At 47.8% G+C, this 26445-nt stretch overlaps 1 protein-coding gene across 1 annotated transcript; it reads left to right on the forward strand.

Annotated features, from left to right (window-relative positions):
* Nucleotides 1-25680, forward strand: LOC123607229 (cytosolic 10-formyltetrahydrofolate dehydrogenase-like). Its single transcript, XM_045496381.1, is given in 12 exon segments — nucleotides 1-236; nucleotides 761-911; nucleotides 2041-2150; nucleotides 5257-5362; nucleotides 5728-5836; nucleotides 13694-13787; nucleotides 16601-16700; nucleotides 18000-18098; nucleotides 21062-21227; nucleotides 24114-24179; nucleotides 24182-24236; nucleotides 25377-25680. Coding segments are annotated over 12 exon segments (1545 nt in total). The 3' UTR covers nucleotides 25630-25680.
* Nucleotides 25681-26445: the final 765 nt, after the last annotated feature.

The raw sequence follows: 26445 nt of genomic DNA on the forward strand, positions 1-26445 counted from the left end.
ATGCAGAAAGGAGCTGGTCAGCAGCCTTTCATCCCAGACTTCTTTCTGGGCCAGAGCTCCCCCATGTACAGGTTTGAGAGCCGCTCTGGATCTGTGGCCTCCACCTTCCTCTGGGCACCTGATCCCCTGATTAGCCTGCTCTTTGGGCTTCTTTATATCAGAGAAGGGGGAACAGTCCTAATTCCCAGGATGCCCACAGAAGCACACCCGCCAGAATCACAGGAGGGCAATTGGATGTCAGAGAGCTCACACTTAAGGAGGGCTGTGTAGACAAACCTTACCTTGAATTTATCCCATCATCCCCCCTCTCCCTCCCCACAGATGCCATCTTTGGGAGCACACTCCACTAGAACGTCTGGTGCTTGAAGCTAACATGCTTTCCCCTGGTCAAAGCTGTCCAGAGACAGAGAGGGTGGCCTTATTGGATGGCAACCTCCTTATTACAGAGGCAGAGGGACTGCTTTGCAGAATCATGTGTGTTATTATAAAGTAGTTAACCTACCCATGTTTTAGGAAGGAAGAAAGGAAAAGAGAGGAGAGGGGAGAGGAACAGAAGGGCATCATCCTCATACCCATCCAGCAAAGTAAACTTTACTGTCCCATTTCACAGATCAGGAAACTGAGGTCAGTACATCTGAGTGTGACAGAGCTGGCTGTGCAGGGAAGAGCCCCTTGTTCATTGAAAAAGGGCCCTGAAAGAATAGACAAGGCTGGTCCTTACCTGAGACCATCTCCCTCCCCTCCCCCACCCCTTGGCCAGGTTGGCAGACCTCATGGAACAGCACCAGGAAGAGCTGGCCACCATCGAGGCTCTAGATGCAGGTGCTATCTACACACTGGCCCTGAAGACCCACATGGGCATGTCCATCCAGACCTTCCTCTACTTTTCTGGCTGGTATGACAAAATTCAAGTGGGGCTGAGGCTCTTGCCCACCAAGTGAGAGCTCACATAGGCTGGCTGGGCTCAGCAGGAAACTCTAGGACAGTGTGTTAGCCTACACACTGCATAACAAATGACCCCAGTTTATTGGTTTAAAACAACCAATCAGCTCACATTTCTGCAGATGGGAAGTTCAGGCAGGCTTGACTGGGTTCCACGCCAGGATTTCACAAGGTCAGTGTCAAGATGTAGCCATACTGGGCTTTATCTGGAGCCCTGGGGAGACCTTGCCTGCAGGCCTATTCAGGTGTTGGCAGAACTCAGCTCCTATTACTGCAGAACTGAAGGTCCAGGTCCTTGCTGGCTGCTGACTGAGGCTACTGCAGGCCTCACTCTGACCCTTACCACTCTCCCATCCCCTTGCCTTTCTCAGGCTTGGCGTCCCTCTTCCATCTGATTCTCTTAAACTGGAGAAAACTCTGCCTTTATGGGGACTCCTGAGGTCATGCTGGGTCCATCTGCATCCTCTCCCTATCCTACAGTCAACTGTGCCATTCTGCATCTTTGCTGAAGGGGTAGTTCACCACCTCCTGGATCCTGGGGATCAGGATGTGACCTTGGGAGCCATTTTCAGAGGTTTGCCCACCAGAGACAGGGATGGGTCAACCCTTCCACAGAGATGCTCATCACCAACAGGTTCATTGAGGTCTCTGCCAGAAACGGGCTCCATACCTCCTATCTTCTCCAAGGGGCTGAGAGGTGCAGGTGTGATGGCAGGCCTACCTTCTGCTCCTCCTCCTGTTGTTGCATCACTGTTGGCTGGAGCTGGCTCCCACTGGGGCCTCCTGGGCTAGCACAGCCTCCAGAGACAACTTGGCCCCCCACCTCCTCTCTTCTCTGCCCCAGTGTCAAAGCCAGAGGTCTTACATGTACCAGGACCAGTTTCTTGTCTGAGGAATCCACCAGACTCAGTGCAGGAGGCACACCTTGTCCCTGATGGCTGCCTGCTCTGCCCGTATCTGAAGTCCTCAGATGCCCCTGTAATACATTATCTGGTCGATTTGGGTCTCCTACCTGTGTCGGTCATAGGGGTTGCAGGATGCAGAAAAGACCTTGTTCATTTTTGAGCCCCAAGCATAATCTGGCTGCCCAGGGGGAAGGGGGAAGGAAACAATGGAGCCCCCTACCAGTGACTCCCCTTGCTTCTTCCAGGGCTCCACCAGGCCAGGCCAAACTACAACCTGACCTTGACCAGGAAGGAGCCTATTGGGTGAGTCACAGCTCCGGGCAAAGACTCACCACACACTGGGCACTTTTCGTGCAATACGTAGTGTGAGCGCTTATCCCCTTTTTACGTATCTATTGAACTCTATTTATTCATCAATTATTACATGCCATACATTTCAGTTACTATATATAAAACAATGATCAAAAACTGATGGCAATGCCTGTCCTTGGGGGACTTACATTCTAGCAACTAAAACAGCTTTCATGTCTAAAGTAACTGTTCTGGGCAAAAGACTGTTTCAATGACCTTATAGTACAATTTTACTTAATTGCCACAATTGCCCTGTATCAGTCAGGGTCATAGTGGTAAACAGAGGGTACATCTGAAAAATTTTATCTTAAAAGAGTATAATAATCAAGATGCATACAAATTAAGACCTACACAGAACCAAGGAGCAAGGTAAAAATAATAGAGAAATAGACAAAGGATAGGAACCAGTGCTCAACAGGAGACAGACATCTATCCAATCAACATAGAAAAGACTAGGAATTGGGGAAATGATGTTAAACCCAGAAGTGAGTGGTCTTGCCTCACCATCAGATGGTCCAAAAGCCTAGGGAGAGAGAAGCCCCCCACACTGCCTATGGCAGAGGGAGGCGAGGGTCCACCTTAGGGAAAGGCAACATGGCAGTGACTGTTCAGTCCCCAAATGTACCTCGTCACATGCACAACTATGGTGGCTCACTGACACAGATGCATAAGGATACAAGCCCAAGAATACTCACAGAAGCTGTTCTGGGGCCTTGACAGCAAAACCCTGCACAACCCATGCTGAGTTCTGCAGCTTCCTAACCAGGGCATGGAGTGTGGCTGTGAAAAGGCATGAGACAGAGCTATGGGGACCACATAGAACAGCTCCAGGAGAAACTTGTGTGAGGGAAGCACACTGAGGAATGCCCTCTAAAATCATCTTAAGTGCATCAGTGGCCCAGTGTGGTCAGCACCCATCAGGCATTCCCACCTACCCTGTGCCCCTTACAATGTGGGGCTTCCGTGATCTCCCAGCAGGGACAACACATCCCTGTGGATGGTGGTCAAGGGCACTCAGCTTCCTTGGGAATGTGGGGGTGTGTCAGAAGGAGAATGTGTTCAGATGTCATTTGCATCAACATAAATGAGTACAGATGAACACATCAAGTCCTGGAGGACAGGCCTTCTGGTGAGGGTGACCCCTGTCAGGACAATGGGCTATGGATGCAGGAAAACCCTGTCCTGTAGCCCCCAGAGAGGGGGAGTCTTGGGGGAGCACATAGCACTGACTCCAGGGCAGGGGTTCCCACCCAACCTTCCCCTCAGAGGACACAATATGGAGGTGGTGCCCCAGGACAGGCCCCCACAACAAAGAACTACCCTGCCAAGGTGTCAGTGTTTAGAGTGAGAGCCCTGCATAGCCCGTGTGCTTGGAGCCCCTTCTTTAGGTGCAGGCCTTGAGACGGGCAGGGCAAGGGGACCAGGGCTCACTTGGCTGCCAGTCACAGGAATCTATAAAGTCACAGATCTTCCAGATGCTTCCCAGTGAGTCTGTCCCCATCAGACTGAGGACACTGATGTGGAGCATCCCAGGTAGTTGGGGGACTGGGGAAGTTGTCCCTATATGGGTGGGTTTATGCATCTGCTAGAGCTGCCACAACAAAGTACTGAAACTAAGAGACTCAAGCAGCACATATTTGTTGCCTCAGCATTCTGGAGCTGGAAGTTCCAGATTCAGGTGTCAGAGTGTGGGTTTCTTCTAAGGGTATGAGGGAGAATCTGCTCCAGGCGTCTCCCCCAGCTTCTGGTGGTTCACAGGCAATCTTGGGTGTTCCCCAATCTCTGACCTCATGTTCACATGGTGTCTTCCCTCTGCATGTCTGTCTCTTCACATGGCTCTGTTTTTATAAGGACATCTGTGATATTGGGTTACGCACCCACCCCATTGCAGTATGACCTCATCTTAACTAATTATATCTGGGATGGCTCAATTTCCAAATAAGGATGTTCTGGATTTAGGATTTCAACTGTGGACTTTGAGAAGTACAGTTCAGCCATGACAGTGGGACTTCCTGATGTCTTTTCTCCTTTGGAGCCCCCACAACCCTGATGACCTCACCCACTTCCTGCGAACATTCATAGTGCTCCCTCTGCATTCTCATCCTGCTGGGTCTGCTGGGTCTTCTGGGTGTACATGGGGGTGGGGAGTGGCTCTCCAAACCCTTGGGTGCATTCTGTTGTTCCTAGGATGGTGTGCTGGCCCCCAGATTGTCCTGCCCTCAGCCTTTACACATGCTTTTCCCCTGCCTAGGTTCACCTAAGAAGTCCTCTTTTTGAGAAACATTCTGTGGTGATGATGATCATTGATATGATGAAGAAAACAAGTTAGGTAGTCTGAGCGGCTCTGTGTGGACCGGCTCATTAATTGTCTGACATGGACGAAGACAGTGCCCTGTGTTTTACAGGAGTCAGGGGAAAGCAGGGCCTCATGCCTGCTGGGACTACATGTGTCATCATTAGGCTCTGCAGGACCATGGGGGGCTTCCCTTTGATGGAGACACTGCTCAGCCAGAGGGTTTCTCTGGGACCAAGGGGCACACTGACACTGGGTACTACCTCTTAATGCAAAGCAGACAAGCCTTATTAAGCCTCCCCAAGATGACTGCTTCCTTCTCTCCATGGGACTACCCCCTGGTCTCACACCCAAGAGGACCCTCACTAACTTCCTCCTGGCCCACCCATTGATCCCAACCCTCTACCATACTTTCTCAGCCCACCTGGGTGATCCCTGGCTTTCTCCCAGGCCCTGCCTGCTGTCAACTCCCAAACTCCCTGGTGTCATGCCCTACTGGACTGTCCTTAGACAGGTCTCACAACTCTGATGAGACACCATGTTCCCTGTCATTGTGCCCTGCCAGGAAAAGGGACTACTACCACCCTGGACATACTGCTCCATCAGGGACTGGAAAGGCAAGGGTGAGCTCTCTCAGGGGGACCTTGGGCACCGTATCACAACACCTGGAGTGGAATGAGTGTCAAGCTTGGGAGAGAGGAAGCAGGTGCAGTCTGGCACTCAGACTGACTGGAGAGATGAAGACCCACTTCTTTTGTACGATAGGGTCTGTGGTATCATTATACCCTGGAACTCCCCCCTGATGATGCTCTCCTGGAGGATGGCTGCCTGCATGGCTGCTGGGAACACAGAGGTGATCAAGCCTGCCCAGGTGGGCCTGGGTGTGTTCCAGGTGGGGCCTATTGGCTGTAGAGGAGAAGACAGGTGGCTTGTTGGGCCCTTTGCGCACCCAGGACTACACTCCCTGAGTGTAGAATGTATGAACATTCAAGAAGGATCCAGGCCTGGACACAAGGCTGGAGCTTGCCAGGAGAAGGCACTGGAAGATATAGGAGGTAGTGGGCCTTACTCACCGCTTTCCACTGGAGCTATGGGGAAGCTGGGTGGGTTAGCACTACCCACTATGATGGGGCTTACCCTGGAGGGTCCTTCTGGCATGACTGCTTCTCCCTGCTTGCTACCTCAGCTGCTGGGAGGGGAAGGCAGAGCCCCACTTCCCAATCCTTCCTGACCCAGTCTTCTTCTCTGCCTCCCTGGGTGACTCCACTCACAGCCTTGAAGTTTGCAGAGCTGGCCTTGAAGGCTGGCATTCCCAAGGGCATGGTCAACATCCTCCCTGGATCTGGTAAGGGATATGGACAGAGGTATCTGGAGGCTCCGGGGATCCAGGAAGTCAGAGATGCACTTGGTCAGAACAGGGCTTGCTGCATGATGTGCTCTAGTGGAGCAGAGTGATCGGGGGCCCAGCGATCCAGTGGGGGTGGCCAGCCTGGTGGGGAGATGGCCCTCTTCCATGGTGGGAGAGACCCAGACCTGAAAGGGTTCTAGCTTTCAAATGTTTCCCCAAATGTTTTCCATTTGTGTGTGTGTGTGTGTATACATGCACTGGAATAACTTTACATAACTTGGGAATGATTATATTTAAGAGATTTTATCTGTAGAACATTCTAGGCTTAGAGCATTTAGGGAGGTATTACATGAATTGCTTATTTAATTTCTTCTGTGTTTAGTGGTCTGGTTTATTGGAAATGTTGTCCCTTCTTTCACACATTTAATATATACTGGCATAGAGTTGTATTAATAATTTCTCATAATTCCTTTTTTGATTCTCCCTTTGATTTTTATAATATCCCTTTATACTTTTCACTTTTTCTTTCTCTTTTCAAATTGACTAAATTTGTGAAAAGTTCTTGTTTGTTCCTGTATACCCCTCAAAATAAAAAACAAAACAAAGAGCTCTCGAATTTCTTACCCATCCCATTGCTATTCCTTCTTATTTTTTCTGCTTTTGTCATTTCTATTTCTTTCTGTGTTCTCCTGTGTGCTTTTTTGGTAAACTTTTGAGTTGAAAGTTTAATTCATTTATATTTTTTTGTCATTTAAAGGAAAGCATTTAAAGAAAACCTTGGTGAAACCTCATACCTTTTTATTAATATTTTCATTATTATAAATGCCCCTATTTATTTCCATAATAGTTTTTTTTTAATTTTTTTAATGTTTATTTATTTCTGGGACAGAGAGAGACAGAGCATGTGTGGGGGAAGGGCAGAGAGAGAGGAGACACAGAATCCTAAACAGACTCCAGGCTCTGAGCTGTCACCACAGAGCCCAACTCAGGGCTTGAACTCGTCAACCATGAGATCGTGACCCAAGCTGAAGTCGGATGCTCAATCTAGTGAGCCACCCAGGTGCCCCTTCCATAATAGTTTTTGCCTTAAAGTTTGCTTCATCTGTTTTAGCACAACTACTCTAGCTTTCATATGGTTTTTGTCTGCATGATGTATTTTTTTCATCCCTTTACTTGCAACGTATTTATATCTGAAGTCTCCTTGGACAGCATATATGTGGATCTTGTTTTGATCCAGTATGACAGTCGCTGACTTTCTGACTGGATTGTTTAATCCATTCACATGTACGGTGATTATTGATATAGTGGATTGATGTATGCCATTTTACTTTTTGCTTTCTGTGTCTCCTGTCTTTTGTTTCTATTTCTCTTTTATGGCCTGCTTTACATTAGTGAATATTTTCTAGTGTAACATTTTAATTATTTTAATGATTTTTTCAAAATAGAATTTTTCGTTATTTTACCAGTGGTTTCTCTAAAATTTACCATACGCTTCTTAATTTATCAAAAAATACTCCATATTTATGCTAATTTAATTCCAGGGAAATATATAAATACTACTCCTCCATAGCTCTATCACCTCTGTGGTGTTATATCACATATTTTTGTGCACACATCACACTGATATATGTTACAAACCCAATAGTACACTGCTATAACTTTATATAATTTTATATAGAGAGAATTATAATTTTAATTCTCTCATATATAATTTTATATGAGAGAAGTTAAAGAGAAAGGGGAGCAAATATATAATTACATAGCTTGCTATATTAATCTTATTTACATTTTTGGTTCATTTGTTCCTGTTGTTGAGTTACTCGGGTATCACTTCTTTACTCCATTTCAGTTTTGCTCCCGCCTACCTCCTTTCTGCTATTATTGTCAAATATATTTCATTTATATATGTTGTAAATCCAACAATACAATTATATACACATTGTTTTTATACATTTTCTTTTTAAATCAGTTAATAAAAGAAAGAAAATATGCATTTAAGCTGTCTTTTATAATTATATAATTACCTTTCCTGGTGCTCTCTGATGGATTACTGTCTGAGTCACTTGCTTTCAGCTTGAAGAACTTCCCTCAGTATTGCTCATAAGGTGGGTCTGCTAGCAACAAATTATCTAAGCTTTTGTTTATATGGAAATGCCTTTATGTTTTGCTTTTATTTTCTGAAAGATAACTTTGCTAAATATGAGATTCTTGGTTTGACAGTTTTGTTCTTTCAATGTTTGGAATGTATCATCCCACTACCTTCTGGCCTCTATTGTTTCTGATGAACAATAAAATGTTTCTGTTAATCTTATTGGGGTTCCTTTATATATGATTAATCATTTTTCTCTTGCTGCTTCCAAAATTTTATTTTGTATTTGTTTTTCACCATTTTTACTAAGACGTGTTTGAGAGTGGACCTCCTTATGGTTATTTTACATGAAATTCATTGAGCTTTGTGGATTTTTAGACTAATGTTTTTCATCAAATTTGGGATGTTTTCAGCCATTATTTATTCTAACATTTTTCTCTGCTACTTTCAGTTTTCCTCTCTTTCTGGAACTCCCATTATGCATATATTGGTGTGTTTGATGGTAACCCACTCCTTTCTGAGGCACTTTTCATTAAAAAAATAATTTTTCTGGTTTTTAGATTGCATAATGTCTATCTTAAAGTTCACTCTTCTGCCATTCAAACCTACTGTTGAGCCACTCTACTGATTTTTTTTTATTTCAGTTACTGTACTTTTTAGTTCCAGAATTTCTACCTGGTTCTTAAAAAGTTTTGTTATTGATATTGTCTACTTGACGAGACAAGTGTGGTCTTTATGCATGGTTTCCTTTAGTTCTTTTAACATATATATAATGGCTGCTTGGCATCTTTGTCTGTTGAGTATGACATCTGGCCCCACTCAGCTTATATTGTCTGCTTATTTTTTCTTTCCTGTGATGGGTTATACTTTCCTATTTCTTTGCATGCATCATAGCTTTGTTAAAAGCTGAACAATTTAGGTAATATATTGTACCAGTGCTGGGTACTGATCCTCTTTTTTCCCTTTGCAATGTTCATTTTCGTTTTTTCCTTGTTTATGTCTTTAGTGACTTGGCTAGGCTATTTGAGTGAAGTCTACTTTCCCTGTGGTGTGTACCCAGTGATGTCACTCATCAGGGACATAGCCCTGAGCATGGGATGATAGCAGTTTTAGCAGGGCTCTCTATGACTCTCTGTTTTCCTGGTCTCTCTGTTGCTATTTGCCTTTTTGGTGTAATACTCAGCAGTTCAGCTCAGCTGACTGCAATCTGGTTGCTGTATTGTTTTCAACAATGCTCTGAGGCATCAATTGCTCTATGATAGGACCTAATTAAATTTGGACTCCTTTGCCAGGGTAGTTTTTGAGGTCAGCCTTTGAGGTTTGTTTCTACCCAGAGGGCTCTTCCCTGGTTCTCTCTGGTAAACTAACTGACCTGTGGTTTACCTTAATGCTGTCATAGAGCTATCAGCCTTCTCTTAAATGTTCATCCCCAAGATCTCTGTTGTTTTTGAGAATGCTCTTAAAATTGAACTTCACTACACAGTTTCAAATAAAGTCAGTGCCTTTTGGGAGCTCTCTGTTCTTACAGAAATCTTCTTCCCCTGCCCCAAATCTCTGAACCTCTGGCACAGATGATGGGTCCTATGAGGGAGCTGGGGCTAAGCAGATGAGGTCCCAGTCGTCTCAGCCTGCCACACCTGGGTTAGAGCCTTCACTTTATGAGTGGGGACTAGGTGGAAGCCATACTCATCAGGAATTTAGCCTCTGAAACACGGAGTTAGGGTCACCTGGGTGGCTCAGTCAGTTAAGCATCCAACTTCAGTTCAGGTCATGATCTCGTGGTCTGTGGGTTCGAGCCCCACATCAAGCTCTGCGCTGACAGCTCAGAGCTGGGAGCCTGGAGCCTGTTTCATGTTCTGTGTCTCACTATCTCTCTTTCCCTCCCCTGCTCATGCTCTGTCTCTCTGTGCCTCACAAAACTAAATTTTAAAAAATGTTTTTAAAAAATTAAAACACAGAGTTGGAGAAGATGAAAAATGGTGATGGCCTGCCCCTCCTGATGAGATGTCATATCCCTGGACTGGGAGCAGGAGGAGAGGTACCCTGCCTTCCTGACCACACCTGTCTGGGGTGGAGTTTCTACCACCTGGATGGAGAGAATTGTTCATGGCTCAAGTACCATAGACTCTCATTGTTCTTACTGAGATTTGGTAGATTTACTTGAATAAATGTTTCTTCGTTTGCTTAAATGGGAGTTTATGAAAATTTTCAGAGATTGTATATGGTTGTTTTTTTTATAAATCATTTTCACCAGTTATGGTTATTTCCCTGGGAATTGCCAACAGGGCTCCTCATACTAGTCTTCAGCAGTGACTCCAACCTCATGCCTTTTGAATTTATTGTGTTCATATTTGTATTATTCTTAAATAACATACAATTATAGTTTTGATATCTTTGCTGACCCACTAAGACTTAAAAAAAATCCAATTGTTTTCTTCTTAAATTCTGTTCCTGTGTTTCTAGTTTTATTATGTCATGGTCAGAGAATATGTCCCTTGGTATTTGTTTGCTAGTGCTGCCATAACAAAGTACCACAAACTAGATAGCTTAAGCAACAGAATCATACTGATCAAGGAGACTAGAAATCATAGATGAAGGTGTCATTAAGGCGATGCTCCCTCTAATGGCTCTAGATACGATCCTTGCCTTTTCCTAGCTTTAGAAGCATCACTGATTTCTGCCTTGATCTTGACATGGTGCATTGTCTCTATGTGTCTGTATTCAAGTCCCCTCCCACTTTTTTTAAGGTTTATTTATTTGTTTGGAGAGAAGAATGAGAGAGAGAGAGAGAGAGAGAGAGAGAGAGCCAGAAGGGGAGGGGCAGAGACAGAGGGAGAGAGAAAATCCCAAGCAGGCTCCACACTGTCAGTGCAGAGCCCAATGTGGGGCTCAAACCCACAAACCATGAGATAATGGCCTGAGCGGTAACCAAGAGTCAGATGCTCAACCAACTGAGCCACCCAGATACCTCTCAAATTGTGTCAAAGGACACCATTGACATAATAAATCCATTACCGGGTTAAGGCCAACTCTAATGATGTCATTTTAACTAATTACATCTGCAACAGCCCTATTCCCAAATAAAGTCACATTCTGAGGATATCAACATATGAATGGGGGAAGACACAATCCAACCCATAAAAGCCTATAAACATTCTGCTTTCTAAAATGGAGAATTTCTGGGGCACCTGGATGGCTCAGTCAGTGGAGTGTGTGACTCTTGATCTCAGGGTTGTGAGTTCAAGCCTCACATTGGGTATAGATATTACTTAAAAACAAAATCTTTAAAATGGAAAATTTCTCTTTTTTTTTTTGATGTCCTTTTTAAAAACGTTTATTTATTTTTGAGTGAAAGACAGAGATTAAGCAGGGGAGGGGCAGAGAGAGAGAGACAGAGACAGAGAAACAGAATCCGAAGCAGACTCTCATCTCTGAGCTGTCAGCACAGAGCCCAACGTGTGGCTCAAACCAACAAGTTGTGAGATCATGACCTAGGCTGAAGTCAGATGCTTAATCGACTGAGCCACCCAGGTGCCCCTAAAATGGAGAATTTCTTTGTGATCTGATATATGATACATTCTTGTAAATATTTATTGAACAGCCTGAAATAGTGATGATGATGATGATTATTATTATATACACTTTATTTTTCAGAGAAGTTTAAGGCTTACAGAAAAATGGAGTAAAAAGTATAGAGAGTTGCCATATACCTCATATCCTCATGTGTCTACAGCCTCCCTCGCTATAGACATCACACACCAGAGTGGTACATTTGTTACAATTGACAAACTTACACTGACACATCATTATCACCCAAAGCCCATAGTTTTCATTAGGATACACTCTTGGTGTTGTACATTCTGTGACTAATATGTTATGACATACTTCCACCATTGTGGTATCATATGGAATAGTGTCACTGCCCTATGACTTCCCTGTGCTTCACCTACTTTGCCTCCCTCCCTCCACCCCTGGCAACCCCCAATCTTTTACTGTCTCCATAGCTCTGCCTTTTCTAGAACATCATATATTTGAACTCATATAGTATATAGTCTTTTCAGATTGGCTTCTTTCACTTAGTAATATGCATTTAAGTTTCTTCCACATCTTCTCATGGCTTGATAGCCCATTTCTTTTTAGGGCTGAATAATATTCCACTGTCTGGATGTTCCACAGATTATTTATCTATTCACCTACTACTGAAGGACATCTCAGTTTCTTCCATGTTTTGGCAACTATGAATAAAGCTGCTATAAACATCTATATGTAGTGTTTTCTGTAGACATAAGTCTTCAACTCATTTGGTAAATACCAAGGAATGTGATTGGTGGATCTTATGCTAAAGTTATGTTTACTTTTGTAAGAAATGACCAAACTGTCTTCCAGAGCAATTGACCTACTTTGCATTCCTACCAGCAATGAATGAGAGTTCCTCTTGCTCCACATCCTCTCCAGCATTTGGTGCTGTCAATGTATTGGATTTTGGCCATTCAAATAATTGTGTAGTGGTGTCTCACTGTTGTTTTAATTTGCAATCCCTAATGACATATGTTGAGCATCTTTACATATACTTATCTGCCATCTGTATATCTTCTTGATGAGGTATATGTACAGATACTGCCTGTACAATTTTTTAATTTGGTTGTTTATTGCCTTAGTGTTGATTCTTTTTTGAGATCTTTGTATATATATATATATATATATATATATATATATATATATATTTAACGTTTATTTATTTGGGGGGGTCAGAGAGAGAGGGAAACAGAGAACTTGAAGCAGACTCCAGGCTCTGAGCTGTCAGCACAAAGCCTGATGTGGGGCTCAAAACTCACAACTGTGAGATCATGACCTGAGCCAAAGTCAGACACTCAACCAACTGAGCCACACATGTGCCCCAAGATCTCTGTATATTTTGGATAGCAGTCCTTTATCAGATGTGTCTTTTGCAAATATTTTCTTTCCCAAACAGTTACTTTCTCTTTAACAAGAATGGTGGAATGGAATTAGTATCTTAACTATCTATAGAGGATGAAAGTGTCCCAGTTCAAACCTACTGAACCAGAATCTTCACAGGTTCACCTTAGTACATGCAGTTTTACAAGCTCAGAGGCAGGGGAGCCATGGAAATGGAGGGGCCAACTGGGTGGAGGAGCCCAGGATTAGGTAATTGATAAGGTGGGGAAGGGAAGTATCAAGATCGACTCCTAGGTCCTGGCTTGAACAACTGGTTGCAAGGAGAGGTTGTTTACTGAAATGGAGAACCCAGAAAAATAACATGTATTGGGAAAGATTAAGAGTTCAGTTTCAAATATGTTGAGTTTGAGAGGCTGCAAAGCATCCAAGTGGAGGTGGTGAGCAGTCAGAGGAATCATAAATGGATCCAGATCACAGACAGATTGAGAAGATAAAAATTGCATTTGAAAAGGTGAGCCAGGGTGAGGTCAATTTGAGGAGACAGTATGTGTTGAAAAAAGGAGAAGATGACCTTATTTTAACATACTCACCTCTTTAAAGACCCTGTCTCCAACCACAGTCAGATCTGAGGTTCTAGAGGTTAAGACTTCAGCATAATGAATTTTGAGGGCACATATTCTGCCCATACCAGGGAGTAAGTAAGCCCTGGGCACGGAGGGCACTAAGTACTGGGGGTGCACAGCCCAGAGGCCTGGCCTAAAGAGGCACATGTGAGGGGTGGCAGAGCTTGTACCTCGCCCTCAGCACCTGCTGGCTGCCATGACTCCTTCACTCACTCCAACCTGCAGGCCCACTGGTTGGCCAGAGACTCTCAGACCATCCTGATGGGTGGAAAATTGGGTTCACAGGTTCCACGGAGGTGGGAAAACACATCATGAAAAGGTAGGTGGTTGGAGGTATCTCTGGTCACAGTGTGGAGAAGTAGACAGTGCTGTGTGTGAGCTTGAGGCAGGCCCGAGTCTGGTGTCTGAGTTTCTGACCAGCCCCTGGTGAGGCCGGTGCAGCTGCTCTGTGGAGTGCACTTAGACCCGGGGCTGCTGGAGATTCCGTGCAATTTGGGGCTTTGAGCATGCATGGCCACTTGGGACAGAGCTGCTCTGAATTGAGATGGGCTTCAAGTGTGAATGGCCCACTGGATTTTGAAAACTTAGTGCACAAATAGCTCATTAATAACTTTATATTGATGACAGGTTTAAATTTATTTTTGTGAATTGTGCTAAATTAAATACATTAGAATTAATTTCATTGGTTTCTTTTTAGTTTTTCTTTTAAAACTAAAAGGAAGTTACTTTAGTTTTTTTAGTGGTAGTGAAAAAAAATGCTGTTACATTTGTGGCTGGTATTTGAGGCTTTTGCTCTATTCTGTTGGACAGCCCTGTTCTAGAGCATCATTTCATCTCTTATTCCTGGTATTTGCCTCACATCAGCTGGGGTTCTATTTCTGGCTCTGTTACAAATTCATGATATGACCGGGGCCAAGCTCTGACCCTTCCAGGCCTCAGTTTCTCCACCAGTTGAGTGAAAGTAGTTTTCATGCTCCATGGTGCTGGTTTGTGCAGCCAACAAGCTTGGGGCTACAGACAGGGCTGTACTGCAGCAAGGTACCTTGTACCCCTGCCTGTCCCAAGACAAACCCTGGGTGCCTGAGCACCACCACACTGAAACTGAATTCTGGGGATGGGTTTCAGGCATGTGTACTTGAGTGAGAGGTACAAATAGAGAGGAGCTGGAGCTTCTGTTGGGCATAGTGACGCCTTTCTCTCAGGTCATGAGACCACCCACCACTGCCTGTGCTGTAAGACTCGTGAATGAGACCTCCCAGTGTGTTGGAGAACAAGAAGCCGGGGGCACTGTAAGAATGTCCTGAAGGAAAGGGACAGAGCAGCAAGAAACTGAAAGCAGTTTCATTCCCAGGATGGAAGGCTGCTGGGACTGCTCGTTCTGTCCAGAATGACATCATACAGGCTCCAGGCCTGGGGATAAGAATGTTTTGTCTGGTGCCAGATGTACTCATGACCCAGTATGGAATACACTGCAGATGCATGACCTGTCAAGATGCCAAATACTATGTTGTATGTGCTTGCTGTTATCAGATAATTTGCAAAAATAAAAGAGGCTTGAGCCAGGTGATTGATGCTTGGGCTCCTGGAGAGTCTTAGTCCCCTGCTTTCCAATTCTCTCATTACTGCATCTTTAGGACCTATTTCTCTACACCAGAGCAGTCCAGCTACAACATGACAATTCCATAGGGAGAAAGGCTTCTCTTGTGTTAGAACATCACCTTATTGTAGCCCCCAGTGCAGAGCAGTGTTCTTTTTCCCTGAGACACTTCTGCAGCCCCTGACTCTGCTCTCCAGGGGGCCTCTCTATGCCCTGAAAGATGGGGTTCTCATCTCTTGGCCCCACACAAGCCCTCTGGGGGCCAGGATGCATCCTGGGCCCTGGCACTTTCCTTGAGTAGGCACCATGTTTATGCTGATCACAGCAGCTTTACATGGTATCTTTTCTGGGCCAGGAGCCACAGCCAGTGTGGCTGGTAGAGTGTATCTTTAGAGTCAGTGGAGGTTGACATCAGAGCCTGTGAATGGGGCCAGGCAGAGCTACTCTGATGCTTTTTGAGTGCAGCAGAGCAAGCCTCAGCATTGAAGAAAGGGAGGCTGGTGGTGGTGCAGGACTGATGGATGGGGTGCAGATGGGTGGATGAGGGAATGGGGCCAGAGCTTACTGCAAGTAGTCACAGCAGCTGATTTACTTGTCCTTATTCAATAGCTAGCTGGTCTTCCCAGTGCTGTGTAGGTGATAGTTCTATGTGAGCACGTATGTGCTAGGGTGAGTGAGGGCTCAGTAAATGTCAGCTCTGAGGACTCCAGGGCAGGAGGGCTTGGATGGGTGTCTTGTGGCTCTGGGGCTGCCATCTTCTGGGGACTTTCCAAGACCCCTGATGCTGGCTCCTGAGATGGGAGCCTTCTTCCCAGGTAAGTCCTGAGCAAGGAGAACCCCTCCTCACTCCCACCCCGTGCCATGCCTTTGTTTCACTGGCCTACTCCTGTGAGTGTCCCTTTGCGGACACTATCAATAAGTCCACTTTGTGCCCACTGATGCAACATGCACAGGACCCACAACTTCTCTCTGTTTGCAGCCGTCACTAAAAATCCAAGAGGCCAAAGGCCTTGTGGCACTGCAGCCACCTCAACAGGTCCTGTGTTTGGTTTATTTATTGGATAAACACAGCTGCATGACCAGACAAATGCCTGTCCACCCCAGTGGGGCTTATGCTTTATGGGCAGGGTCAGACACAAATACACTGCACAGCAAAACACATCAGACACGGAGCTCAGGAGCATGCAATTTATAGGGAGCAGTCAGAGCAGGCACCCCAGCAAGAGAACATTGGAACAGAGGCCAGAAGGAAGTGAAGAAGGAGCTTCAAGGATATGTGAAGCAGGAACGATCCCAAGGGGCTGAAAGCAAAGGCCCTGTGATGGACGTGAGCCTGGGTGTGGAGGAGGAAGAAGGCAGCGATGTGGAAAGGGAAGGGAGAGCTGATGAGCATGGGGGTGGGGAGAAGCCCCCTCTGGCCCTCTGTTTGCTTTTTGAGTACAGCATGCTTTGGAGCTTCCCTTGGCCCCTCCATCTGGAGCTCCTGTGTCCCTATCTCCCAGGGACCCAGTCCTACCAACCTCTGTCCCTTTCAGCTGCACCCTGAGTAACATGAAGAAGGTCTCCCTGGAGCTGGGCAGGAAGTCACCCCCCATCATCCTTGCTGACTGTGACCTCAGCAAGGCTGTGCAGATAGTGAGGACCACCTGGAGGTGGACGTGGGGTGCCCATCTCTGATTCCACAGTCAAACTCACACATTTGGCCTAGACTGGCAGGAAGGAGCCTAGGGGACAAAGAATGACATATGTCTTCCAGGAAAACAACACTTCCCAAGAAGTTTTGTGACTGTCAGAATTACCAAGATCAGCTTCACAGAATAGGAAATGTTAGCCATATTCCCATCTGTTCTGATATCAGCATGAAAACTTCTCCTTTTTGCTGTGTCTGTTTGTCCAGCTCCACCACTGACTCACTGGGCAGCCTCAGGCAAGTTACTTAACCTTTCTGGGCCTCATGTTCTCACCTGTATGATGGGGAGAATACACCTATGGTTGTTATAGGGATTCAACAAGCTATTAAGTCCGAAGGGCTTAGAAGATGTGGCAGGTGCTGTGTGTCAGTTGTTCCTATGTTTGTATTGTCACTGTCATTGTTATGCCTCAGCCCCCCTCTCCACACCTTCAGGAGCAAGCCAGTAAGGCCATGTTCCACCAGTGCCCAAATATGCCCCATTCCATCTAACCGTCACTGTGCCTTGGAGCACAATGTGACACCCATCATGGACATGAAAGGGAGTGCAGCCTCAGATAGGGAAATTGAGGGAGGCCAGTTCATCAGCCCAAGGGTCTTGGCCCTGGTGCTAAGGCCATTGCTGCAGGGCCAGCAACCCAGGCCATGTCATTGGTCAGTGCAATCCCAGCTTCCATGAGAACCAAGCTTGACACAGAGCAGTCAGGCTCATACTCCTCCCCTGGCTGACCACATAGGGCTCCCCAGGGCAAAAATACAGGCCCCTTTGAGGAGTGTCCCTCTGAAGACACTTATTCTAGATCCCTGCCAGGAGTTCTGTCAGGCCTGAGCTGGCACCCTGTCCCTCCCGAGACATGGGGCTGCTGCCTGCTCCAAGCTAACAGACCCTCCAGGCTCAGCCCCAAGAGTGTGAGCTCTGACTCCTCCTGTATCACCCCAGGGAACACGCCTTCATACAGGGTCACCAGGCTCACTCCCTGACTCCCTCTTGTCCTCCACTCTCTGCAATGTGGACACAAGTGTCCCCAGGGGATGGGACTCATCTCCCCTCTTGAGGTGAATGAGTAATGAGTGGAGCCGGTATGCCCAGCGCTGGCTGGGCCTGGCCCACCATCCCATCAAAGGTCAGGATATACACATTCCTCCCTTACCCTATAGGAAGTGGGTACCTGGGGCTGATGGGATGTGGGGGGGCTGGCGCCTTGGGAGAGGTTGTAAGCCAGCATCCTATCCATTCTCTGAAGGGGATGAGCTGTGTCTTCTTCAACAAAGGCGAGAACAGCATTGCAGCAGGCCAGCTCTTCGTAGAGAACTCAATCCACAACCACCTTGTACAGAAGGTGGTAAGTTCTTCTGCAGAGTCTTCATTGGGGATACTTGGGCTGCAGGTGGTTGGAGGCAGGGAGGCAGGCTTGGGCCAGGCGGAGTCGGGCACTGTTCATCTGAGCAAGGAAACCATCAGGCAAAGCTGTATCATTTTACTGATTTTTATTATTTCAGCAAGAAATAACAACCCTGCAGCTCACACTGACATAACCAAAAAGGGTCTGTGCTAGGGTAGGTCCACAGAAGTGAAGCCTGAGCCAGGAATTCAGGTGTATGTGGCTCACTAAGGGTGAGCTCTCAGATCAAGCCTGGGAGGTGGGAGGAACCAGGAAAGGACAGAGACAGGACATGATCTCAAGTGACATCCAGCCCTAGCCTGACCCACACATAGGAGCTCTGGAGCAAGAAGGACAACTCTTAAGTATACCCCTGGGGTCAAGGGGACAGGCTTTCAACCCCTGTCAACAGTTGTTGTCTTTGAGTGTCCATGGACTAAAGGAGTTCTCCCTAGGACCTGAGACCATCAGCAGCTGCTTCTCATGGCTGCTGCAGGATGGGTGCCCATAGGTAAAGAGGATGTGGCATTGTGCTGATAGCATAGAACCAGAGGGGAAGTCACCCTGTCCCCACTGACTGTTAGAAAAGGCTGTGGGGGAGGATGCTGGTTGGGTCCCAGGTCCATCCCTGGCCCATTCAGTGATTGCAGGACCCACGGGGCTCTGGTTGGCTCAGCTTCAGCCAAGAGCCCTTCCCCACATCCTGATCACAGTGGGTAAGAGAGGGGATGCTGGAACAACAACCACTACATGCAGGTTTAAAGGGCTGTATTTACGAAGGCAGGAAAAAATGAGAGAACAGGACTGAGACAAGGCACGGCAGGTATTAGGAAGGAGTTCTGGAGAGGGTCTTTTTTTTTTTTTTAGAGAGAGAGAGAGAGAGAGCATGTGTGGTTGAGTGGCGGAGGCACAGAGAGGGAAAGAGAGAGAATCCCAAGCAGGCTGTATACTGTCAGGGCAGAGCCCAGAATGGGGCTCGATCCCACAAACAGTGAGATCAGTACATGATTCAAAATCGAAAGTCAGACGCTTAATCCATGGAGCCACCCAGGTGTCCCTGGAGAGGGTCTTGCATAATGGGTAAAAATATGAAACTCAGGGAGAAAAGGAGCAGACCTTCTAGAAGGGAGTGTAACAGCTTTTTCCATGTCATAAGCTAGTCCCTAAACTTAGTGGCTTTGGTAAATGCTGTTTGTGCAGTTATAGTCCTGCGGTTTGGCACCATGGGCACCAGCCCAGGTTCACCTGAGGTTGGCTCGTGTATCTGTGGCCGACAGGGGCACTGGTGGCTGCACTGGGAAGGCTCATCTTTGTCCTTGTGTTGCTTCCTCTCACGGTGTGTGCTCGGGCACATGCAGGGCCAGCAGCAGGATTCCCAAGAGTGAGAGCAGGAGTTGAGAGCCCTCTTGGATCTCTCAAAGGTTGTTCGTGCCACATTCTACCTGCCAAAGCAAGTCACAGACCACCCCAGTTTGAAAGGGTGGGAAACCAGCTCCACCTCGATGGGAAGTGCATACAGTGGTGTCCACTTGTATAACCCACTGTAGTTTGGGAAGCCTGGCTGAGCAAGTCCTTCGCTGTGACACGCCCAGCACAGGAATAGCTGAACCTGGGACACGGATGGAGAATCATGATGGAGGGGGCGGCTCACTGAGCGGATGTGGTTATGGGGAGCACAACCCTTTTGGAGACTGCAGGGGAGTCATGAAACTCCCACAGGGTGAGGCAGGGGTCAGAATCCCAGGATAACTCTCAGGATCATCTCAGTTCCCAAATACAGCAAGGGAGAAGTGCACCCAGGACGCTCAGCACTATTGCTCTTGGAATCCTAGGGATATAGGTTGGAGGGTGACCAAGTGACAGCAGAGAAGGGGAGCAAAGCAGGAGATGGGGACCCCTTTCAGCACAGAGAAGTAAGGGGTTCTTGGTGAAAGGGCAGAAGGTGTTCCTTGGGGACTTGAGTGTCTGCTGCATCTGATTAGGCCTGTCTGGAGTGTGTGTGCAGAGCCTGAATGGAGGGGTGAGACAGCCCTCACCTCAGAGGTAGAGGAGATGGCCAGTCAGACCTGACCTTGATGCAGCCACAGGGAGGGTGTAGATGACCTTGTTTGATTTTAGGAAACCAAGGAAGGAGCCTGGAGAGAGAAAAACGGAAGGGGTGGATCCTAGCCTGGAGCCCAGAAGTTCTGATGTCTACATCCCACTGGTTATGCCGCCTGAGTTCTTTTCCGTAGCACAGCATCCCATACTCAGGAGCTTTTCTGACTCTCTGCACTCAGCCCCAGAATCCATCAGACACTATATGGCACATCCTTTAAGGAGATCCAGACCCACATCTCCAGGCGGCAAAGCCTAGACCTACTTTTCGGTTGTCTGAGGCAACAGGGAAGACTTCCTGGAAGGAGGTGGCCTTGAAGCTGGGCCCTGCAGCAGGCAGAAGTGGGAGCAGCAGTGGGTGGACTCAAGGCCCAGGCACCTCTGCTCCACTCTTACCACCGGGGCATTGCAGCAGGACTGGTGTTCCCTGGCCCCATCCCCATCCCCATCCCATGTTCTGGAGTCCCCAGACAAATGTTCTTTCAGCTTCTCAGCCTGTGAAGCCAGGCGTAGGACCGGTGTAGAGACGCACTCTGCTGGCACCACCCCCCAACCCCACATCCAGCCCTCACCTATATCCCTGGACACCTCCGTTTTCCCAGGTCATTTGATGCTATGCTCGGGTCTCCTTGCACATAGGATACATCTTGGGTTTCAGCCTGGAAGGCAGGTTTGGAACCAGAATATGGAACATCCTGAGGGTGTGTGGAATTCCTTCAGGGGCCAGTGGCTGGTGGCCAAATGCAGAAATGTCAGTGGGTCAGGTTTGGAGCATTGCCAGGAACTTGGGCACCTGAGCAGGACCTGACTGGGAGAACTTTCCACAGGTAGAAGAGGTGAAGAGGATGAAGATCGGTAACCCTTTAGACCGGGACACCAACCATGGGCCGCAGAACCACCAAGCCCACCTACGGAAGCTAATAGAGTACTGCCAGCGTGGCGTGGAGGAAGGGGCCACGTTGGTCTGTGGTGGGAGTCAAGTCCTTCGGCCAGGTCAGTCAGAGCACTCCACTTGGGTGAACTGAAAGGCCAGTAGCGTGGCCTCTGGTTTCCTGTCTACTTCTAATTGGAGGTGTGTGAAGGCCATGGTTAGGCTCCCAGGCCTCAGGGCCCATCTGTGACACTGGATGCCATGGCCTTGGCTATCTGGACACCTGCCAGACCAGGCGTGGTGCTGGCAAAGTGAAGACACCAAAGCTGAAATCCAGTCAGTGCTGGTTTAATGTGTATCATAGTGGACTTTGATTTGCCATAAACCTCTCCACATCTGTGAAATTGTCTCCTCCTGTGGATTCCAAGGCACTGGCTTTCATGCTTTTCTATCTTTGGCATTACTTCTCAGTGGCCACTCTTCACTGAACCTCCCTCACCACCTGTCCCTTAAATGGAGGTATGCTCAAGTCTCTCCTGAGCTTGGAGTGTTGCTTATGGCAGACACTTTCCCTGGAGGATCTCACCCCCTGCAGTGGCTTGCACCTCCCCAAATATCTGTCTCTAGGCTGCTCCTCATTCAGAAATCCTGCCTACCTGGACACCTCCACCTGCCTGTCTCCTCCTCATCCAGAAATCCTGCCCACCTGGACACCTTCACCTGCATGTCCACAGCCCCTTTACACTGAATGGGTACCGAATCCATCACATCATCTGAGTTCCCCCAGCCCCAACCTGACCCAGGGATACACCTGCCTGTCTAGAATCTTCCATCTGATCAAGTCACTGGAGCCAGAGGAGCAGGAGCTGTGGCATGGACTATTTGAACTGCTTCCTTGTTAGATTGCCCACTACATGGGGAAAGACACTGTGTCTGTTTCTATGTACACCATTAGGTCCTTCATGCCAGCGCTGGGACTCACATGAAACCTGAGTTAATTTGATGGAATGAAGGAGGGAAGGAAACAATGAATTTCAGACTCCTCTCTTTTCTTGACCCACTACTCTAAATTAACTGCCTGATTCTCTTAAATTAAAAATATTTCTTGCCTGCCCTGCATCCCTGCTACCATCCTGCTGACTCTCCACAGCTTTTCCTAACTGGACCATCACATCTGCTTCCTGAGGGACCTCTTATACCATGCTAACCCTTTACTCATGTAGCTGTCATGTATCTTCCCCAACATTGGGGCAATTTCTACAGGGACCCATCCCCCTGTGGTGACGAGCTCAAATTCCTCACTTCCACCCAGGGTCTTCCATGATCTATTTCTAACTTGCTCGCCCATGACACATGCTCCAGCCATTTTTTATTCTCTCTGAATACATCTCACCTTTTCTTGCTCCCTGTGCATTTTCTGCTCCTCTGATGAGCAACCAGCTCCCGTTTCCCCAACTGGTGAATTCATCAACCAGCTCAAATAACATACAGACCCAGACCATATGTGCTCCTGTGTCACAGCTGCTCCCTGGAATCTCCTACAGTGGCAATTTTATAGACACTGACTGCCACTCTGCTTACTCACTCCCTTCCCTGCCCCCCTGCAGACTAGGGGCTCCATGATGCCAGAGTTCAGAGGCTGATTGGAAAGAGTGAACTGAAGGCATGGTTTGCAGAGCAGTGAGGGGACGGAGTGCATTACCTCGAAACCAGGAACAATGGGGAGCCACCATCACCATCCCCTGGCCTGAGGGCCAAGAGTAGGGCATAGAATTCCTGGAATCTGGTGAGGGGCAGAACTATGAGGTAAAAACTGTACTGGAAGCCAGAAGATGAGGGAGCATGGGCATACAGTCCCCCTCATGGGGCCCAGAAGGGCAGAGAAGAGTATGAAGGAACAGAAAAGGGACAGAGCCTGGCCAGCCCAGAGCCTCCAGCACCTGATGGGCAACAGTTCGTTTGCAGATGGAGTGAATACAGGCCACACCACATGAGCCAAAATGTGTTCATACCTAACTTTTTTTTAATGTTTATTTATTTTTGAAAGAGAGAGAGAGGGAGGGAGAGAGACAGTGCAAGTGGGGGAGGGGCAGAGACAGAGAGGGAGACAGAATCTGAAGTAGGCTCCAGGCTCTGAGCTGTCAGCACAGAGCCCGACTCGGGCCTCGAACTCACGAACCGTGAGATCATGACCTGAGCCAAAGTCAGACGTTTAACCGACGGAGCCACCCAGGCACCCCTCATACCTAACTTTGGTTTTAAAATTTGTAATTAATGCTAAAATATAATTTACAAATGTATGAAAAGTATGGAATATTTTATTTAAGTTACTTTTAAAGTTAATTTCTTTTTGTTTTTCTAAAAATCAGAAAGAGAAAATTTCATGTCTCTCAATTTTCCCTTAGGCTAAATGAAATCTCAGTCCAGTAGGGTCTCAGGGCCCCTGCGCTCTGTGCCTAGAGGAGAAATAGAAGAAGCATTTATGCTGTCAGAGGTGGTTCCATCTAGAACCAGGGCCTGTAGGGGCAGCAGTTCTGATGGGAGTAGGTGGTGGGCATATGTTGACAGGAGAGCAGGAGGCACTCGCCCCTGTGCTTGGGACATGAGCACCCACACTGAGGTGCCTAGAAGGAGATGGGAAGCAGTCCTGGGAGATCCTGTCCATCAGAACTCGTGTCCAACCTCCCCCTACTCAACCTACTCCACAGGGACTGATGGAGAGCCACCTGAGGGGCTATACTAGATACCGAATTGCTGTTCTATCACAGACCAACATGGAGCATTAGCCTTGTTTTCCTCATCAGTGTTTAGTTGAAAGGGTTGTGAGGATCCCGTGGACTCATACACCTGGGGCAGGAAAGGCACCCACCGTATATGGCCTCCACCACAAAGGTGTCACAAATTGCAGTGCCAGAGTAGAAATGTGTGCATGGTGGCCGGTGGGACCCAGGCCTGGCCTGGGAGAGGACCACCCACCTACACACCATGAAATCCTGTCTGCCCCTTAGGTTTCTTCTTCGAGCCAACCATTTTCATGGATGTGGAGAACCACATGTTCATAGCCAAGGAGGAGTCCTTGGGCCCATCATGATCATCTCTCGGTTTGCTGATGGATAGGGAACGCTGCTTATGTCTCTTGAGAACCGGATCCTCTTCCATGCTTTACTGGGTTCTTCCCTTGAGCTTTGTGGGTGGTGGGTGTGGCCAGAAGGAGAATTCAGGTGGGGTGGGGGCTAAGGACAAAGCCTAACCTAGCCTTCCCAGTCCTTGTCAACCACTGAATTTAGCAGAGTCCCCGGAGGTCCAGGAGGGCTGGTTCCAACTAAGAGCATCCACTTCATCTCTCTGATGCCTCTCACAGCCTGCTGGTCCTGTTCCCATTATCCACTGCTGTGTAATAAACCATCCCAAACTCCAGTGGCTTGAAATAACAAGTTACTTATTTCACTTGTGAATCTTCAATTTGGTCAGCATTCAATGGGACTGGCCATATCTGCCTCCATGTCAGGGCCTCTCCTTAGGCTTTCCGTGGCATGGCAGTTGCTGCTTGGCACCTCACTCACCCAAAGAGGGCCAGTGGAAGATGTAACCCTCCTCAAGAACCATCAGTCAGCCTCAGAAACACTGGAACCTCACTTCCCCCTCTCCTATTGGTCCAGCAAGTCATCGAGGCCAGGAGAGGAATAGGAACCGGCCATAATTGCTCTACCACAGACTCTTTTCCTGACTATTATTTTTCAGAGTAGAACCTCTGAGCAAATTCTAGAATGGCACCTCATCCTCAATACACTGTACCTCCAACTGTCAAAAAATTATCAAAATTATCTTCACATGCTGTGTTAGAATGAGACACTTTTCTACTGTCTACCAAGCAAATATTGTGCTGAGTCTTCAAGCCTATGAAGTCTTTGTGGGAAGGCCCCCAGGGTAGCCCCTTGAGAAGGCCTGACAGATGCACCTTTCCATGTGTAGTGTAACTCTAGCCTGCCCCCCTCTCTGGACTCCCATCCCCCTGTCTATAAAGTGAGGGGCTCACCCAAGATGACCAGAATGGTCTGACCCTGCTCTGCCTCCTCCCTGTCATTCTTTCCTCTTCTCTCAGGTGCCCTACTTGCTGTAGGCCCAGCACATTTCCTCAGAGGGTTCTGCATGTGGGAAGCTTGGAGTGGGCCTGGCCTCCCCTCAGAGGAGAGGGAAGGTCTCCCTGCATTCCATGTGTCAGGTGGCCCCATGACCCTCCTCACAGAGTTCTTCATGGGTTTTCCCTGCAGTGATATGGACACCGTGCTGTCTGGGGCCAATGTGGCAGAATTTGGTCTGGCCTCTGGCATCTTCACCAGGGACATCAACAAGGCCCTGTATGTTAGCAACAAACTGGAGGCAGGCACATACAACAAGACCGACGTGGCTGCTCCCTTTGGAGGGTTCAAGCAGTCCAGCTTTGGCAAAGACCTTGGTAACCTAGTCCTCAACACCTGTAAGGCACCTTGGTGCTGGGCCCAGTCCTGGGGGCCAGGGGTATAGTGTTGACAAGACGGCTACCAGTGCTCACTTCTTACTGGGAGGGGACAAGCGATAATTCAGGCAGTATCCAAGATCCTGCTAAAAAGTGAGCAGTGCAGGAAGCAGACAAGACAGAGTAATCTGGCCAGAGACATGGAAAGGTGACTTTAGCGGGGACGAAGGTGGGCCTTTCCCAGGAGGTGGCACCTGCTCTGAGACACCAGTGTCTGGAAGAGGCAGGATAAAGACCTGAGGGTGCATGCTCCTGGCAGAGGGACAGTGGGTCCTGAGAGACCAGCTTTGGTCTTGGAGCTGCAGAGAAGGGCCTCAGTTCAGGGACAGGAGAGCCAGAGGAGAGGAGGCTAGGGAGGCTGGCAGGGGGCCAGAGAGCAAGTCCTGACCACCATGGTCAGAGCTTCATCCACAGAAATAGGGGAAGCCATGGAGGCTAAGTGTAGAGGCCAATGGAGCAGTGTGAATCCACAGTGTAGAGACAATGTCACCCAGGCAGGTAGCCACATACAACCTGCCTGGCCTGTCAGGGGAAGTGGAGATCCAGTCTGGCACTCTTTCCCTGGGCTGTTGCATGACTTAGGATGAGTGCCTCTCTCCCCATCCTGCCACTATGGAGTCCAGGAGTTGAGGACTGGCTCCAGTTGGGGATCATACCTCTGAGGCCCAGTAGTGGTGAGGGGGACAAGGTGTGGGAGAGCAGCTGTCTCCTGGACCCTCCATCCCTGAACCCAGCTCAGGATCCTCAGGGAAGTGGTTGCTCTTTCGTTTTCTCTCCCCTCTCTAACCTTCACACCTGTGGGAACCCCCAAAGGTGCTCATTAA

Source organism: Leopardus geoffroyi, chromosome A2 (genome assembly GCF_018350155.1).
Source record: "Leopardus geoffroyi isolate Oge1 chromosome A2, O.geoffroyi_Oge1_pat1.0, whole genome shotgun sequence".
Lineage (NCBI taxonomy): Eukaryota > Metazoa > Chordata > Mammalia > Carnivora > Felidae > Leopardus > Leopardus geoffroyi.